This window comes from Heloderma suspectum, chromosome 6, assembly GCF_057233095.1.
Source record: "Heloderma suspectum isolate Gila_16-S chromosome 6, 16-S_ref, whole genome shotgun sequence".
Taxonomy (NCBI): domain Eukaryota; kingdom Metazoa; phylum Chordata; class Lepidosauria; order Squamata; family Helodermatidae; genus Heloderma; species Heloderma suspectum.
In genome coordinates this window covers 105,657,025-105,675,395 of record NC_139463.1, presented here as the reverse complement: position 1 = coordinate 105,675,395, position 18,371 = coordinate 105,657,025, and the positions used below count along the sequence as shown (strand labels likewise).

Genomic DNA, 18,371 nt, shown 5'->3' with positions numbered 1-18,371 from the left:
CCAAGTCAGGGGTGCAGCTAGGGGGAGCTAAAGTACCAGCGGGAGAGAGGCAAGTGAAAGTGATGCAGGCATCAGGGCAGCAAAAGTAAACTCCATATTATTCCTGTAGTCATGCTGATGCTACGACTCAACTGAGATTCCATACCATGTCCACACCCGGCCACGAAGCTCAATGGGTGACTTTGGACCAATCACTGACTCTCAGCCTAACCTGCCTCACAGGGTTGTTGTGAGGATAAAATGGAGAGGAGGAGGGCCACGTAAACCGTGTTGGGTTCCTTGCAAGAGGAAAAAAGGCGGGATCTAAATGTAACAATTAATAACTACAGTTTTAAAAACTGCAGGTGCTCGGAGTATTTTCTTTATCCGTTTTGTTGCTGTTATTCTTCGAACATACCAGGAATGTAGAAGCAGTTGTGAAGCACTGGATGGCCCTTGGGGAAGAAGATAAATGTTAGCTGTGTAATACTCTTGGCCATCTTGGGGGGGGGGGGATAACACCATTAAAGGTGCAATCCTGCGCATGTTTAGACAGAACAAAAGTCTTACAACTCCAAGCATTCCCCAGCAGAGAATGCTGGGAGTTGTAGGACTTTTTTTTTTCCCACACTAGCCAGGGAATGCTGGGAGTTGCAGGACTTTTTTTTCTATGCTGACCGGGGAATGCTGGGAGTTGTAGGACATGTTTCTGTCCAGACATACATAGGATTGCACCCTGTGTCCAGGGTCTAAAATGAGCCTAGCTGCGCCTCTGACCAATGCACCATTTTTGACCTCCCAAAGCTGAAAAGAGGACCCAGGAGAGCCACCCCTGGACTCACCAGGCCTCGCTTTTTCCCAAATCCATCTCCATACATACAGCTGCTTTGTTTCTATGATATTAAAATGGGGGGGGGGGTGGAGGAGAGATTGCTTGGTCCATATACAAATAGGTTCTGCACCAGTTTTGGTAGATATTAACCCTTTAGGGTGCAATCGTATGCATGTTTAGACAGAGAAAAGGCCTACAACTCCCAGCATTCCCCAGCCAGCCATAGCTGGCTGGGGAATGCTGGGAGTTGTAGGCCTTTTCTCTGTCTAAACATGCATAGGATTGCGCCCTTAAACGTCTCTCCACCACTGATGACATCACAGAGTGGAAATGCCCCTGATAGTCTCAATTTCAACAGGAAATGATCTGATTGTGACAAGGGAATAGATGCTGACATGTACGCTGACACTGCACACTCAAGTTAGCAAATTATGTGGGGTGTGCGCATTCTCGGTAGCATCATACCTGCACACATCCAATCCTATCAATTCCGCTCTGCCTCCCAGCCAAAAGAGGGTATGGATGGGTCATGGGGATTAGGTAGACACCATCGCTTCCATCATATGCATGTTAAAATGTGCACGTGTTGATGCCCCACCATGAGATTTTCAGAACTGGATCCAGTCATCTGTTGTTGCTGTTGTCATTTTAGTGAAGGCATTCCTTTCTAATACAGGTTTTTCAGTATTATTATAAATTGGCTAGGTTGTTTTTTCCTACCCCTTGACATGATTTACTGTACAAGTTGTTGTTCAGTCGTGTCCGACTCATCGTGACCCCATGGACCATAGCATGCCAGGCCTTCCTGTCCTGCGCTCTCTACTGTACAAGTAGGTATTGATTGGCCATTTTGGCCATTTGGCCATTTATGGCCATAAATTGGCCATGGCCATTTTATACTGTTCTACTATTTTATGACTGTGTTGATTGTACTTAGCCACCTGAGATACTGCTTGGATAATTACAGTTACATATCAACCGAAACCTCAATCCAGGTGCTTTTCACAGGAGGAGTGTCAAATGACAATTGAAAGCTGTCCTTCACTTGCAAGCCCAGCTAAAATGTCCCTCTGTGGGACTTCCTCCCAAGGAGACATGCGCAGGATCAGTTGTGAGGCTGTAATCCTGTGAAAGTTTACTTGGAAGTCAGAAGGACTTACCACAAGGGCGGGGAACATGGTGCCTTGCAGATACTGTTGGGAGTACAACTCCTATCAGCCCCAATAAGCATGGTCAGTGCTGATGGGAGTCCCTACGCCTGACTTAAACCAACAGGCAGCACCATTTGGGTTGATTTAGCAACCCATTACAGAGAGTGGAGGACAGGAAGGCCTGGCGTGCTGTGATCCATGGGGGCACGAAGAGTCGGACACGACTTCACGACTGAACAGCAGCAACAACAACGCTTGAAAGGCTTCAGACATATTTTTACTGGATCAGCTTTAGCAGGTATAAGGTGAACCACCCTGTGAACAGCCGCGTAGAAACATCCAAAATAAAACGAGTGCAGGGTTTCTGGTGATACAGAACTCTTCAGCAATTGCCCAATACATCTTACCCAGAGTAGATGGAGGAGGAAGCAGAAGTCCTACGTGCTGTTTTATTCAGGCTACGACATGGTTTTTATGTGACTTTCAAGGTACAATCTGGTACTCGTGGCTCTGGGAGTGTCCCATTAAACTCAATGGGGTTTACTTCTCCGAGTAGACATGCTCAGGATTGCGCTGCTGTGTTTCCAGAGGGGTGCCCATTTGCAGCAAAAACAACAGAGTCTTGTGGCACCTTAAAGACTAACCCTTTTATAATGGCACAAGCCTTCCTGGGCTACGTGCGCCTGATGAAGCGGACTTCATTCCGCAAACACTTGGCTATGTCATAATGAATGAATTAATCTTTAAGGCGCCACAAGACTCCTCGATTGTTGTGTTACTGTTGTGTTTGTTTTTATAGGCCTGCAGTTATGTAAGTACAGTTTTACGGCGGCCGTAGTATTTTGATCAGCTAGTTCGACGCTCTGGAAACCCCCCAGGATTGAAGAGTGGAATATCAATATATGAAATAAATAACCAACATAAAAGGAAGCAGGCTTCTCCCCTGACCTTCTCTCCCACCCCTCTGGGTCCACCCCAAATGTAACGGCGCCTTTAAGTCCCCCACGATGCCTTCTCGCCTAGGGCAAGTGGAGCCATTCCTAGCCCAACGGGGGGGGGGCGTGGAGCGGAGTCCCCCGGCCAGCCTGTCCTCCCCACCCGTCTCCCTTTGATGAGCCGCAGCCTGCGGGCCGCTGCCAAGCGCTCTGGGAGGGGGGTGAGCTTTCCTTTCCGGGAACGGGGCGGCCAGGCCGGCCAACTCCGGTGATCTCAGCCGACTGGAATTCGCGGGTCGTTCGCGATCCCGGGAGAGGAGGAGGAAGGAGGGCCGAGGGACGCCGGGAGGAGGAGGGAAGGGTGGCGGGGAGAGCGAGCGCCCGGTATAAAAACCGAGCGCGGCAGGCGCTCGCAACAAGTGGAGGCGATCCGAGGCGGACGACGGCGCGGCGGAATGGAGGTGCTCTCAGGTAGGGGGCCCGCCGGCGAGAAAGTGGGGCAGCCGGGCAGTGGGGCATCAGCTCGGCAGTGTTTAAGGCTGGGCTTCTCCCCACCTCTTTGCCCCTTAGGCGGTAATGTGCATTATGTCGCTGCCTTTCAAATGTGGCCGGGCAGCCGGGGACCCCCCGGCTGAGGGCGCACCCGGGCCTCTGCCCCGAAGTCCGGCGTGCACAGCAGCGCGCGTCCGATGGGGGGCCAGGAATGAGCCGGGGAGGAAGGCAGCCGGGCGGGCGTGGAAAAGGGTCTCTGTTTGCCGCGAGTATCTGGGGAGCTCCTCGCCGTGGAAGTTTCCGAAGTGACATTAAAAAGTTAGTTAGAGTGGGAAAAACGGAGCGAGGGTGTGCTGGACTGCAGCTCCCATCATCCCTGCAGGAGATGATGGGAGTTGTAGTCCAGCAAGCCTGCAGGGCGCCAGGTTTGGGGAAGGCTGGAGCAGGCGATTGGCCACTTCTTTTATTCCGTTCTTATGCCTCTTAACGGTGACTTGGTCTGGAAGGTGGACAGGTGAGCCTCTGTTGCGTGTTACCTGGTTGCACAAAAAGCTTCCCATGATCTGGCTGGTTTTTTAAAAAGTGTTCCTCGGTCAGGTGGCCGGCTTCCAAAAGGACTTGAGGGGGAGCTGCCTTGGAACATGGGGAGCAATCCTGCGTGTGGTTAAAGGAACAAGGGGTGGGCTAATTGCCTGCCTGCCTGCCTGCCTGGGGGAGCTCTGTCTTGCTCCTACCTGATTAGAACTTCCAATTTTGTGAAGGCTTTTCTTGTTTAAGGCAGGGCTTCCAAGCCCCTGACAGCTGTATCATGGGTAGAGATTCAACCGGTGAAGCTATCCAGTCATTGGGGCTGGGCTGGGGGGAAAATGCTTCACAAGCTGAATCTCTCCCTGTCCTGCAGTTGTTTAAAGGTGCAGGAGCACTATGTGAGGAGTGTCCCCATCACCTGTCTAAGGTAGTAAGGGATTCTGTCACTTTAGGTTGGTGCTACCAAAACATACGTTTGAGCATCAGCTGATGTGTCTCCACGTTGCTAAGAGAAAGCAGAACTTTTCCCAGGGAGCTTGTGGGCGAATCAGCTGAGCTGATCCCTGTTTGAACTCTTATACAGTGTACACAAGGTGGCCAAGCCTTGGCATCTGCGTGAATGAATATCTCGAATAGCTGGTGTAGCATTGTGGTGGTGCCGTGAATTGGGAAGTCTCTGGTTCCGAATCCTTCCCCCACCCCCTGTAGCCATGAACAACCTGGCTGACCTTGAACAAGTTGCTGCCTTTGCCTGCTTCCTAGCTGCAGTAGGGGCAGAATACCAGCCTACCTTGCAGGGTCATTGTCAGGAAAGCACTTTGAACAGCTGGAGAAGGTCTATAAATGATAGTTAAACCAAAGTACATGTGACTGAAATATTTGTATTTTCTTTCCCCACTGTTGAACTTTAGATTGTAAGTTCTAGAAGGCAGGGAGCTCTTTATCTTGTGCTGTGCACCTTGATGTTGCTATATACATAATAAATGCTAAGTTGGTAATGAGCATAATCATTACATTCCCCTACTCTGTTCTGTACTCAGAATTGCCAAGCAACTGATCCGCCATTCCACCTCGGAAAATGTGGGGAAATCTACCGTGTTCATTACGGCCAACCTCACCTGCACTGAGTGACCTTAAATGTGCACACTAAGGGTGTGAGGTTGCCAATGTTTTTAGGGATGTGTTGATGCTGTGCCCTTAACAGTAGCTCCATCTGCTGACACTAATGGGTGGTCATGCCAGTTTCTGTGTACTATGAAAGTCCTGGTGTGCTGACTTTTGCAGGTGAAGCAGTTAAAGGCACAGGAGCAGGCTAGGCAGTGTTCTGGTCAGTTGGCAACTTTATAAGAGGGTAGCTGGGTAGGAGAATTGCGCAGATGTAAAATCCAGAGGAACTGTGTGGATTTTTAAATGCAACATAAAGGGTTAAAGCAGCCTTCTCCAACCTGGTGCCTTCCAGATTACTTGAACTTCAACTCATATCAGCCCAGTTGGGGAAGAATATCTTAAGGAGCGTGTGGGGAAATTGTATGTGTCAGCAATGGGGCCCTTGGTGGCTAGGTTGCTGTAGTAGGACTGCGGAGACCTGGGTTCAAATTCCATCAGCCATGCAGCTCACTGAGTGATCTTGGGTCAGTCTCTCTCAGCCTAACCTAAATTGTTGTGCAGATAACATGGGGGGACGGGCAGTGAGGCGAGGGAAGAGAAGCTTAACAGGCCACCCTAACTCTGAAGGAAGTGTGGAATAAAAGGCTTTCTTTTTTTTTAGTTTGTCTAAAAGTCTGGCCTGTTCAACTTGTGAGGCACCCAGCTGGCCAAGCTAGTTATTGTGCCTGGGAGGTCCTCAACAATCTGGGTTTTTTTCTTCTCTCTCTCTCTCTCTCTCTCAGTCCTCTGTAGGAAGCAAATCCAGGAGGTTTCTTGAGCCAGAACTCAAGGCTTCTGTTCAGCTTGGCGAATTGAAAGTTATGCAGACCAGTCCAGCTTGCATGATGGGAAATGGCAGAGGCTTGTAAAATGTGGTTAAATGAGATTTGTGATGTTTCCGGCTGGAGAGGCGGAAGCAGGGCAAGGACAAGCAGGGAGGGCAGACTGGCTGGATGGGACCTCAAGAGTCAGTGGAGTTCAAGCTGCTGGAAATGAGTCTGCATCCTTGCAAGGGGTGTGTGTGTGTGTGTGTGTGTGTGTGTTACCCCAAATAAGCCCACAGAGAAACTTATTGGCTGGCCTGGCATTATATAATGTCACTTGTGAACCTTCTTCACACAACCTGAAAGGGGAGAGCCACCATTTTTTTTTTTTTTAACAAATGTAAAATCCATATTAGTGAAATACCATTCTTAGGTCAACCAAAAAGATCACACAAATTGTGCAAGCTTTTGAGCTCTCCGGACCTCCTCATTAGGATCATCTTTGGGGAGCTCGATACTTTGCACAATTTTTTTGTGATCTTTTAGTTGACCTAAGAAAGGTCTTCAACTAATATGGGTTTTGGAATTTTTCCTCTGGTCAACACAGCTACCTTTTGTTTTTTAAAAAAATTGTAATTTACAAATGCGGGGGGGGGGGGGAGTTACCTGACAGCTTGGAGGCAGTTCTTAACATGCTGCAAGCAACCAGGCTTGTAAATGGACATTGACTAATGTGCGAGGTTCTCGTTTGCCATGCAATGCTACACTTGCTGACATTCCCTCTTCTCCACAATTACTAAGGGTTCAGGAGCTTGTCTTGTGTGGCATCCAGCCATTCCATGAAAGAGTTTCGGGTGCACTACCTTTCTCTGTCAGCAAAGGGTTAAGCTGATTCTATCCATCTGTTTCCCTCTCCACCTTCTCTGGCCCAGCCAACTCTTTAATTGTAACACTTCAGTCTTGTTCTCTCCTCTTTCTCCAGGAATAAAAAGATTATCTATGTACCTACTTCCCACTTCTGCCCCTGAGGCCAGAGTTAATCATTGACTGGGGCCAGTCCTCGGAACTCGAAAGAAGTTTAAGTTTTTCTTCCTGCAGATCTGGACGCAGGGTTGTGTTCAGAGCGTCCAGGTGCAATTCTTGGCATTTCTTGTCAAAGCAGGAACTAGTCACTTGACTAGTTAAAAGTGACTTTTAAAAGTTAAGTCAAGTGACTTAAAAGTCACTTGAGGCCCTCCACATATTTGGGGCTACAACTCCCATTAACCCTAGCTGGTATAGCTAATGATGAGGGATGATGGGAGTTGTAGGCCAAAATATTTGGAAGGCTACAGGTTGGCCACTCCTCACTTAAAGAATCAGAGCTAGTGACACGGAAGGTCTCTTCTAGATAAGACCAAAAGCCCCTCTCTCTGGTTTGGCATTCTATTTCCCAGTGCCACCAGACAGGTGTCTCCGAGAAGCCCACAAGCAGCCCATGAAAGAAGCAGCCATCCCTGTTCTCTGCCCCCAGCATCAGGTATATGGCCCCTGAACATGGAGGTGCCATTCGGTTATCATGGCTGCAAACTGTTGATAGATCCATTCTCCCTGGAATGCTCTCTGGTCTGTCCCAAAGCTGTTGCCAAACAATTTCATTGGAGTATTGTGGGTCTTGTGCTATGTATGGAATTCGCAACCGTAACGTGTAGTGATGGCCACCAACTTGGATGGCTTTAAGGGAAGGTGGGATTAGACAAATTCAGGGAGGATAAGGCTGTCAGTGGCTACTAGGCATGATAGCTATACGCTTCCCCCAGTATCAGAGGCAGTATGCTGGGGAACATGAGCAGGGTGGGTGTGTGCGCTATTTATTGCACTCATGGGCTTCATATAGGCATCTTGTTGGCCACTGTGCAAACAGAATGCTGACTAGATAATCCTTTGGCCTGATCTAGCAGGGCTCATCTTTCCTTCTAGTTCTGGAAGGGTAGTTGTGTTGGCTGCAGTAGACTTAACACAACAAAGACTCTTCCGGCACCTTAAAGGCTAACATGTCTATTACACCATAAGCTTTTGTGGACAACACAGCCAACCTCGAGAGCTTCAGGTAAATAGGCAGCAGACGGGGGGGGGGGGGGACAGTGAGATTGGAGAGAAATTAAATGCAGAAAATACTGACAGTGACAATCGCATTATTAACCGTGGTCATGCACAAAATGATTGTTGGTGCTAGGTAACCCAATTAATTCATGTAGTGTGATGCGGGGGAAAGCTTTATCCTGGTTCAAGGCTCTAGTAAAAGAACTGAACTTCGTGATGAATTGTAAATTGGCAGTCTCTTGTTCTAATCTCTCTTCGAATTGGTCCACAAGGGCCACTTTCAGGTCAGTGAGAGAGTGTCCTGGGAGGCTGTAGTCTTCTCCCAATGTTTTTTTATTTTCCAAATGCAAAGACAAACATACAGACAAACCAATAAAATTACATTGAGTTTAAAGTTAGTTGTTAACAAAGGGTAATATATACACACACACACACACACACACACACACACTTTATTTTACAGGCAAAAATATGAGTGGAATCCATTGGCTGCTTGGAGATTTTCTTTATGATTTTTTATATTAGCAAATTGTTTTTAGGCTGCAATCCTACCTTCTTACCTAGGAGTAAGGCATACTAAATTCAGTGGGACTTACTTCTGGTTAAACATGGATAGGAATGCATGTTAGTCTCTTTTCCATAATCTGAGGACAGGCTTTGATCAATGTTGCTGCTTGTGACCCTGATTTGTATATGAAATAGAATAATCCCATGTTGTATAAAAATCACGTGTTTAACTTTGCCTTCAGCTGATATTGCTGCTGTCAGATTTATGTCCATGTATTATTTTCCATAGATACAGTGTCCCGGTATTCTATATGAGAGAATCTTTCTCTCTCCCTCTCCACACCATTCACAGCCTTTAGAAGCCTCTGTCCTGTCTCCACTCCTTGTCCTGGTTGTCTCTTTGTGCTAAGCTAAACAGCCTGAAACCCTTCAGGCTTTCTTGGCAGGGGAGATGATCCAGCAGCCTCTTCAATCATCTTAGTTGCCCTTTTCCCTCTTGGAAACCAGAGACCCTGGGAGGTGTTGCCAGTTAGTGTAAATCGGGCTGGACTGGATGAATCTGTCTGCTATAGAAATTGAAAACCTCACGTACACCTGACTAAGCCAAAAGTCTTGGAACTTCTGCAGACAGCAGGGAGTGGTCCCCCAAACCAGTAGACCCCACTCTTATTTGAAGCAACTCAAGCCCTTCCATGGGGTTCTCATGCAGTTCCCCCCTCCCAAATGTCGGTGTTCCTTTCCCCCATCTCTGGACTCCTTTGGCTCTCCAAAATGTCTTGCTTACTGCTGCATGGCAGTGGGGTATAGGGCGGAAAATGCACCAGCTGCTTAGTTGATTGCATTGAATGAACCAAAGAGGATGTGGAGGAGGACATTCTTGGAAGGATTAGGAAGCTGGGCCTGGAGAAACGGATGTGCCTGTGCCAGAACAGCGCACATACAAATTGCCTCTGTGAGCAAGGTGAACTGTGCCTGAGAAGGAAGCCTCAGCCTTCTGTAGTGTGTGTAGATGAAATGATACTCATCTAGGGCAGGGATAGGCAACCTTTGACTGCAGACTGAAATCAGTTAGGGGCCACATGCATGCGTGCAGATGTGCGTGCACACACACGGTGGGGTAGTGGTAAATTTCAGAGTTCAGGCACTCATCACAGCTCCTATAGCCACATTCCCACAGAGAGTCCAAAGGTGAAAGCAGCTCTCCTGATCCATATCAACAAATCAGTTCTCGGAGTTTTCGTCTGCTAGGAGTAGGTGTGATATTATGCAAAAGGGTCTTAGTTGGCCCTTCAAGACCAAGCCACCTGTGAATATTTTACCTTCCAATATGGAACAACATATTGTTGCTGGGAAAATTCATTTCCCCCCAGCTACACTGAGGATTACAGATAATCTTGGAGGGATCAGGGGAGGCAGGGTGACAGATGATGTCGGTGTCCCTGCTAATAAAGAAGTGGAAGCACTGCGTCCCTGTAAGCCCTGGCTCCACTACACCCGTGCCACGTGCGCATGCACACACAGGATCACTGGGGGCGCCTAAAGCCTTGTTGTGAACTGCCCGGAAAGCTTCTGCTATTGGGTGGCATAATAAATAAATACGAAACAGAAACAAAACAGACCACTGCAATGTTTAATTCCCTATATATTTGTGTTCCCTTTCAGGGGACTGAGTTGTTCTGTCTCTTCATCTTCTGAAGTGACTGAAGATATGCCCTCTGCCACTATCTCAGCCCTCTGAAAGGGAACACAAATATATTGGAAAGGAAACACTGCAGCGGTCTGTTCTGTGTTTGTTTGGCTTTTATGGCTGTCTTTTTTTATTCTTGTTTGGAGGCTAAAGTCTCAACACACACCCCACCAGCAAAACTTCATTAGAATCGCTGTTTCCCCACCACCATTAGGAGTGGGGAAGCAGCCATTGCCGATGCTTCAGGGTTGTTGAGGGAGGCTAAAGCCTCTCCCCCGCCCGCCCCATGACCCTGATCAGTGGGGCTCCCCTACACTGGCCAAGAGCTGCAAGCAGCCTGTGCACTACCCACCCCTGATCGAGGGGGGTTAGCTGTGAACTGCGCTCTTGACAGCTCTGTTCTTTTCCACTGTGTGGTCGAGGACGATGGAAACTCATGGGGTGGCTTTGACCCAGATGATTACGGTTGCAGGATATGGGAGTGCTGTGTACGCTTCAAGTCTCTCTCCATTCTTTATATAGTATCTGTTAACAGTGCTCCAAATGCTTTGCATATTAACACAAATCCTTCCATGTAAGGGTTTGTAAGGATACAAGAGAGCCAGGGTGTGAAGTGGTTAGAGTGTTGGACTGGAACTTGGGAGATTCAGGTTCTAGTCTCCACTTAGCCATGAAGCTAAGAATCCCTGTCCAAATGTCTGGAGACGGTGAGTGGCTGGATGGGGAGGAATAAGCTGAAGCTGAACCCTGACAAGACCGAGGTACTTTTGGTAGGAGACAAGAGGAGGCTGGAGGATGTTGACCTGGTGTTGAATGGGGTACGGCTACCCTTGAAAGACCAGGTCCGCAGCCTGGGGGTCATTTTGGACTCCCAGCTGTCCATGGAGGCTCAGGTGTCAGCTGTGAGCCAGACAGCGCTGTATCAACTCCATCTGATATGGCGGCTGCGCCCCTTCCTTCCCGACCATCTGCTCCCATCGGTAGTACATGCCCTGGTCTCCTCTCGTTTAGACTACTGTAATGTGCTCTATGTGGGGTTACCCTTGAAGACGGTTCGGAAGCTGCAGCTGGTACAGAACGCGGCAGCTCGCCTGATTAAAGGCAGCCGCCGGCGAGATCACATCACTCCAGTGCTGAAGGAGTTGCACTGGTTACCAGTTGTTTTCCGGGCCAAATTCAAGGTGTTGGTTTTGACCTTTAAAACCCTATATGGTTCCAGCCCAGCCTATCTTAAGGAGCGCCTCCAGCAACACCAGACAGGCCGCTTAACAAGATCAGCCTCGGATGGCCTTCTCTCTGTCCCATCAGCCAGGACAGCTAGACTGGTGGGGACGAGGGAGAGGGCCTTTTCTGTGGTGGCCCCCACAATGTGGAACTCCCTCCCTAGGGAACTCCGTCATGCCCCCTCTTTAATGAGCTTCCGTCGTGCATTAAAAACGTGGTTGTTAAGGCAGGCATTTGGGGTGGGCTAGGGTATTTTAAAAAAAATGTTTATGGTAAAATTTTATTGTTTTAAATTGTTTTATGGTGGGTTGTACATCGCCCAGAGTGGCTGGGTGACCAGTCAGATGGGCGATTAATAAATTTAATAAATAAATAAATAAATAAATAAAGCTCACTGGGTGACTTTGGGCCAGTCCCCGACTCTGATTCTAACCGGCCTCACAAGGTTGTTGTGAGGATAAAATGGAACAGGAGGGCCATGGAAGCCACCTTGGGTTCCTTGCAAGAGGGGGGGAAAGGCGGGATATAAATGTAATAATATAATAAATAAAATGCAGGGATGGGCGACTTGATTTGGGCTACAACTTGCATCATTCCTCACCATTGGCTGTGCCAGGTAGGAGTGGTTGGTCAAAACACCTGAAGGGCTACAAGTTGTCCACTCCAGCCATAATGGGAAAGGACTGGGCTTCTGCGGTAACATATTTTAAAGGGGAAAGCTGCAGCTGAACTCAGGCACACTTCCTGGCTGGATGTTGTTTTATGAGTTTGAACTTTGAACGCTGCCCCGAGAGCTTGCTCACTGAAGGGCAACTTTAAAAATCTTGAAATAATAGACAGCTGCATTTTGGCCGGGCTGTGCTCTTTGGCTGGTGCTCAGTAGCTCCTGCACTCTCTAAGCATTGGATCATTTTACTGGGTGAAAGACTCTCCCATCTCTTGGGAGCTCTTTGGCTCTCAGTTAACTTCAGGCATGTCCAGTGGGGTGTCTTGTAGGTGTTTTACTCTGAACAGCAGCCCCACCATGCCATATCTGCTTCTGAAGCTCTCCTCCGAGTCAAAGTGACTTGCGCGGAGGTATACTGGGTGCTGCTGCTACCAACTGAGAAACTCAAAGGCCCTTTGCGTTAGGTGCACCAGAGCTGGCTGTACTAGGTCATGTTTCATTAACTCTCTTCCCCGCTGTCTTCGCCACCCCCAACAAGTGTCCTTGAAGTCTCCTTTGCCTGTGAAAATGAACCCAGAGGCTTAATGTGGGCTGTTGTTAAGTCCAGATATGTGTACGTGTCTTAACTTTTAGCCCACTTCTGTCTGTCTGCAGTGGACTTACCCAAACGCCTCTCCTCTTCGTCCTCTTGGTCCCAGCAAGAATTAGCACTCAAGATCAAACAAACGCACAACCTGTCCATCCGCATGCACGATGGCTCGAAAAAGCTGCTATCCGACTACGTGAGTTCTGAGAGTGTTCGAGAGAAATTAATAGAGGTGTGTGTGTTAGGTAGCTCTTAAGAGTTTGGTGATGGGTTATTCAGCTAAGCAGTACATTTCCTGGGACATCAGCCACATAGAACTAGTTATGGAATGCTGCAAAACATCTAGCATTCCTAGAATACTTCCTTCCCCCACTTTAAAAAAAAAAAGTCTAGTCATGTTTCATTAACTCCCTTCCCTGCTATTCCCACCCCCACCCCCGCAAAAAAAGTGGGGTAGGGGACAAGCTTCTAGTTCTTATGGCTATAGGAGATGAAGCAGGCTGGGTCTGCAAAAGATCATTTCGGGTTATGGTTCTTAGACCTATCCCTTCGCCAAAGCCTCAAAGCTATTCGCAATACCACTGGGGAAAGAGGGAAGGTGCAAAATGGTCTTGGTTTGCATAATTTTGTGCTCAGAACTAGGGGCATGTTTGTCTGGAGAGGAAGTGAAATGGGTTCAGAAGGGTAGATTACAATTACTGAACGTATGCTCAGAGGCACAGTGTTTTTGAATGTCTCCTCTTTCTCCCCCATCCCCGCCTCCTCAGATTAGAATTCTGTAATCTGTTAGAGTGCACTTTTCAGATTGACCCTGTGTCAGTCACAGCCAAAACTACAACAACAATCTCTCAAGGTTGTGAAGAGAAAAAACCACAGCCTCATGCACCAGTACCACCCACTTGAGAGTTCCTTGGTGGAAAGGTGGGGCACATATGTCGTAACTAGGAGGCCTCCTGAAGAATCCAGACTTCAAGGCCAAAGATTTTGAATGTCTTGAATGCCTAGGGTGGCCAGGTGTCCCGCTTTACAGAGGACATGGCTCTGTTTTGGAGAGCTGGCAGAGGACACTCTATATTTCTGCACTATTTCCGTGCACTCTCCATGCACTGAGCAGGGGGCTGGACGATGGTCTTATAGGCCCCTTCCAACCCTACTATTCTATTTGAAGGTGTCCTCTATTTGATGGGCTGTCTGGATTAAAAATAAAGAGCCCTAAAGAGGGAGAACAGGGAAGGGCCTGGAAGTTGGCCATCGAAAGTTAGCACCTGGGCAGCAGACTGAGCAGGCACACAGGTCACCTGGTTGCAGCCTTCCTCACTGTGGTGAGATGTATTGTGTTTCTATTTAAATAATAGGTCTCATTTCTAAATGTGTATTTGTGCATGTAAATATGCATATGCAGATTGGTGTCCTTTTTCTGCAATGTGTGAGTGGCTACCGTAGGTTGAGTCTTTTTTTTTTCTTTTTCCTTTTTAGGCGTTCCATCAAGGGGAGCCCTTTGGGGATCCTGACTTTAACCCTTCCATCCAGTCCTTCGAAGGGCTGCCACGGCCACCCCTTTCTACTCAGGCCTGGCTGGACCTCAGCGACGCTGAGAGGCTGCAGCAGAATGCCACGGTCTTCTCCAACTTCCCAGAGTTCCTGGCCCTTGTGAAGCGCCAGCAGGCCAACCTGAACCCCCCAGCTGTGGAGGTGCGAAACCAGCTCGAGTCGGCGGGCGTGCAGTGCCTCGGTCTGGTGAGCAACCTTAAGTCCATCATGGCCTCCCTGGGCATTGCACCTGGTCCAGCAATGCCCGTTAAGCTACCGGAGACTGACAGTGCCTTCCTCATGAAACTCACCGGCTACAGCATTTGCCGGCTGTATCAGGCCTGGACCAACTGTTGTCAAAAGAGCATGGCCCTTCTGGCTACCAAATACCCTGTCTGAACTTGCTTCCTCGTGATTGCGCCTAAGTATCTGTCTACAGCCAATGGGAGTGGAGAGGATTACATAGTGTGTCCCGCCACGGTTGCCTACCATTTGTGTGTGTGGGGATGGAAAATAGGAGGGTAATATGTTTTCTCTACCCAGCGAGAGGCCGAAGAAATAAAATGCCCTTCCCTTCTGGCAAAGTTTTTTTTCTTTTCTCTTCAAATTTGCACCCCCACTGCTGCAACATCTGGCCCATCTCCTTTATCTTTTATTTTTTCCCTTTTTAAATTCAAGCACGCGGATGGGGGGAATGTTTGCAGGAGGCGGCAGTGGCTGTCTTCACTTTTGGCAGGGCCTGGCAGCCTTGTTGTGGCCATTTTGCCCACCCCATAGCAGCCATTTTATGAGAGGGATTTTTTCCTCTGAATGCAGAAAAGGAAGAGGAGCAGCTGTGATCTTGAGGGCAGGCCAGCGTGGGAAGTGGAATTAGTTTGACTTCTAAAATGAAGAGTGGAGCCAGGGTGCCAAGATGTCTGGTTTCGGTCTGGCAGAAGTGTTCAAACAAGTTTTGGCTTCCTGAAGCAATGAAGACTGATTCTTCTTTCCGCATAATGCTGAATGTCAAGGAGCTGGCCCTCAGTTTTAAAACACTTGAGCAACTTCCTGTCCATTCACAGATACTGAGTGGATTGGGGCGGGGGGAGCACAGAAAAGCTGCTGCTCTTTCCACCATAGGCTTTGTGTCTTGTGGCCTGTGTGTGGCGGACAAATTCAACAGGTGCAGCCACTCCTGTCTTGGAAATAGTTACAGGGGAAGCCTATATCTTACTGAGCTTCCACCTGTCACACTTGCTAAAGGCGCAGAGCTTGTGTTGGGAAGAGTGGATAAGAGCTTCCTTATGACCGGGAAAACCAGTGGCGTTGTCTCCATTCAATTTGAACCTGACTCCTAGGTTTGGGGGGCACACTTCCATTGGCTCCTTCACCCTGCTTAACATTGAACTAACTTACAGAATTGCCTCGTCTGTTGGAGCGGGGCCTTGGTACCAAGGGATACCCCCTAACAGCCTCTTTGCCCTTTGCAGCCCCCTACATAACCTGACCCCCAATTCCAATATGGGGTGGGAGCCTATAATCCTTTCTCTCATCTGTACAGCCTCTATTTCCTTGACACTGGTTTGCGGTTTCTTTTTCTGTAGGGCATATGTTCCTGCTCTAGAGATGTTCGTTTCTACTGTATGCTTTGTTTTTATATTAATATAAAGTGGCAAGATAATTATATTAATATTAATAAACTATTTTTACTAGGAAATGTTCTTGTTTGTTTTTTGTTTTCCCCTCTGGGAGTGGGTGCATGGAATACACTTTTTAAGGTTGCTCGGGCCAAACGTTTTTCAAACCAATGTAAGCAAGCAGATCCAATAAGACGGCTGACTTGCTTTTCCCTCTTGTTGGGTCAGAGGTTCACGGCTGTGAGTTGGATTGCAAACAGTGATCATTAGGTGGGGTGCTTGAGCAAGGGCTAGGGAACAGCAGCTACCAGTTCTGCAGGGTACAATCTGTGCGGCGTTATCGCTGGAGATCTACACTGCGGCAAGTAGCGCTGGAATTAATGAGAGCTTGAGTGGAGACTAGCTGAGAAGCCCTTTGTCAGTCCTGAAGAGCACCTAGTTCTAGTGCACTATTTAAAGCCCCAGCTCAGCAGCTGTTTTGGAGAGAGGGCTGGCCTAGTGAGCCAATTTTCTCCAGCTTGTGCCGAGTCCTAGTGTCACACATAACTGCTCTCCAAACTACTTTGTGCCCACCCACCCCCGTTAGCAGCAAGATGGTGCCCTCCTGCCCAATCAACCTATGACAGAAATGCATGTGCATATTTAACATGCATTATTTTTTTAATTCCTTAAATAGCAGGTTAACCTATTTCCTGCTGCAAATGCTCTCCCTAAGCTGCTTTTAGCTTTTGGGGGGCGGGGGACATCAGAGGGGCCAAATCACAGCCCAAAGGACTCTGTTGCTGATGCCTACTTTTCCACTGTAGTGGCAGTGCCTAGAAGCTGCAGGATTTAAAACTCTGTCCATCTCTCTTGTGCTGGGGTGGAGGGGTGTCTCCACAACAACAGAAGGAGAAGCTAATCGTGACTTACCTGGATTTTTCAAAGGGCCGGATTTGGTCCACGCAGGGCTCCCTGAACGAGTGCACTGCACCATTCTAAGTCCCTTCACAGGAACATACTTCTGGGTGGGGTGGAGGGATTGGAGTGACTGGCAAGGGCTGATCAACTAATGTGAGAGGCTTCCAGTGTCCTTCCTTACACCTGACAAAGCCGCAAAAGATTGAAGTTTTGCATTAATTACTTCAAAGCAAACAAAGAAACACAGGTGCAGCCTTCTTTCTCCCCTGAAGCTCCAGATGCTGCAACCAATTGAAGCTTTGCATTGATTACTTCCTTACAGGCTGAGAAACCAGCTTCAACATAGCGCTTCACAGCCTTTAGGAGAATTAACCCTCTGAATACTTAAAGCGCCATGGCTCCAACCAGCCCCCTTTCTCCTTTCTGCTGACGCTCCTGATGCTGCAAAGGATCAAAGCTGCAAATTAATTACTTCCAAAAAGCAAGGAAGCAAATAACAAAGACACGCAGCTTTGACATTAAGGCTCCTAAATGCATTATTTCAATGCATGGGAATCTTGGTAACTTCTGAGTGCGCATTTTGGGAACATGCCTCATTGACCACAACGGGAGTTACATCTGAGTAGATGCACACATATTTGTGCTGGGAAACCAGACCCCTTTCTAACCCGATGCAGCGCAGGCTTGAAGGTGCGAATTAGTTACTTCCGAAAGGCAATAAAATAAGCAATGGAGAATTGCAGCTTCCAGATAGCACTTTACAGCCTTTAGGGAATTAGTGCTTTAAAATCTGCTATTTCGATTGAGGGGGATCTCTGTAAATTCTGAAGTGCACATTCAGGGGACAAGCCTCATTGACTGCAATGGGAGTTACTTCTGAATAGACACTAATTGGTTTGTGCTGGGAAACACAGGGATGGGATACACTCCTTGACCTGGGTCACGGTGAAAGGCACACCCCTGGGCAGGGCTAGCATACCAGACGTAAATGCAAGGGTTGGGGCAAACAACAGCTATACTGTGGAGAACCTGACTTAAGGAAAAGAATCGGACTTAAAGTAGTTTCAGGAAATCTGGGTTTTCCACGAAAATCTCCAGGGTGGCTGTGGGATGGCCACTACAGGATGTGCCCTGAGCAACCTCGAAACAGCCAGCTCACAGCAAATCGAACATGGAGACACCCTTGTGATGCTTTTCCCGCACATACCGACTGTATATTGACAAGGTTTCCCCCACAGGCTTAAGATTATTATTTTAGTACTTATATCTCATCTTTCCATGCCAAAAGGCATGCTCAAGGCAGCGTATATAGTTTTTGAAAAGCAGTAAGGCAAAGATATGCTGAAAACAGCACCAAGAAATCTAAAGTATCAAGAAAACAGCACAGTAAAATGCATCAGGAGCAACCGATTAGCACAACAACAATATTTAGGAGCGCTAATCTTAAAAAAAGAAAGAAAACCTGATAAATAAAACAGTCCTAGGGTGCAATCCTATGCATGTTTAGTCAGAAAAAAAATGCCATACAACTCCCAGCACTGCCCATGTTTTTCTGTCATGAAAATGACAGCCATGTTTTTCTGTCTCAACATGCATGGGACTGTGTGTATAATGGATCAGATTAAATTCTTGGGAGGTTGTTCCATTATTTAGACACCACAACAGTAACAAAAGATCCTCTCTCTCTCAGGCCCACATTGGCTTGTAGAGGAACAAAGAGATGGGCTTCAGAAAGTGAGCAGTAT

At 47.9% G+C, this 18,371-nt stretch overlaps 1 protein-coding gene across 2 annotated transcripts; it reads left to right on the top strand.

Moving 5' to 3' along the window:
• The first annotated feature begins 3,312 nt into the window (after positions 1–3,312).
• On the top strand, positions 3,313–15,798 carry CTF1 (cardiotrophin 1). 2 transcript variants are annotated; one of them, XM_084806070.1, is made up of 3 exons: positions 3,313–3,368; positions 12,649–12,776; positions 14,057–15,798. In XM_084806070.1, the coding sequence occupies exons 1-3, from the start codon at positions 3,353–3,355 to the stop codon at positions 14,507–14,509; spliced, it is 597 nt and encodes a 198-aa protein (XP_084662196.1). In that variant the 5' UTR covers positions 3,313–3,352; the 3' UTR covers positions 14,510–15,798. The 2 variants fall into 2 exon arrangements, with proteins under 2 accessions (XP_084662196.1, XP_084662198.1); XM_084806072.1 differs by having other exon boundaries at positions 3,321–3,368; positions 12,649–12,812.
• Positions 15,799–18,371: the final 2,573 nt, after the last annotated feature.

What these genes read in the sequence shown, in the direction of transcription:
- CTF1 (XM_084806072.1), top strand. An exon ending in TTCGAGAGAAATTAATAGAG is followed by an intron (nt 12,813 to 14,056) that starts GTGTGTGTGTTA and finishes TTTCCTTTTTAG; the next exon opens with GCGTTCCATCAAGGGGAGCC.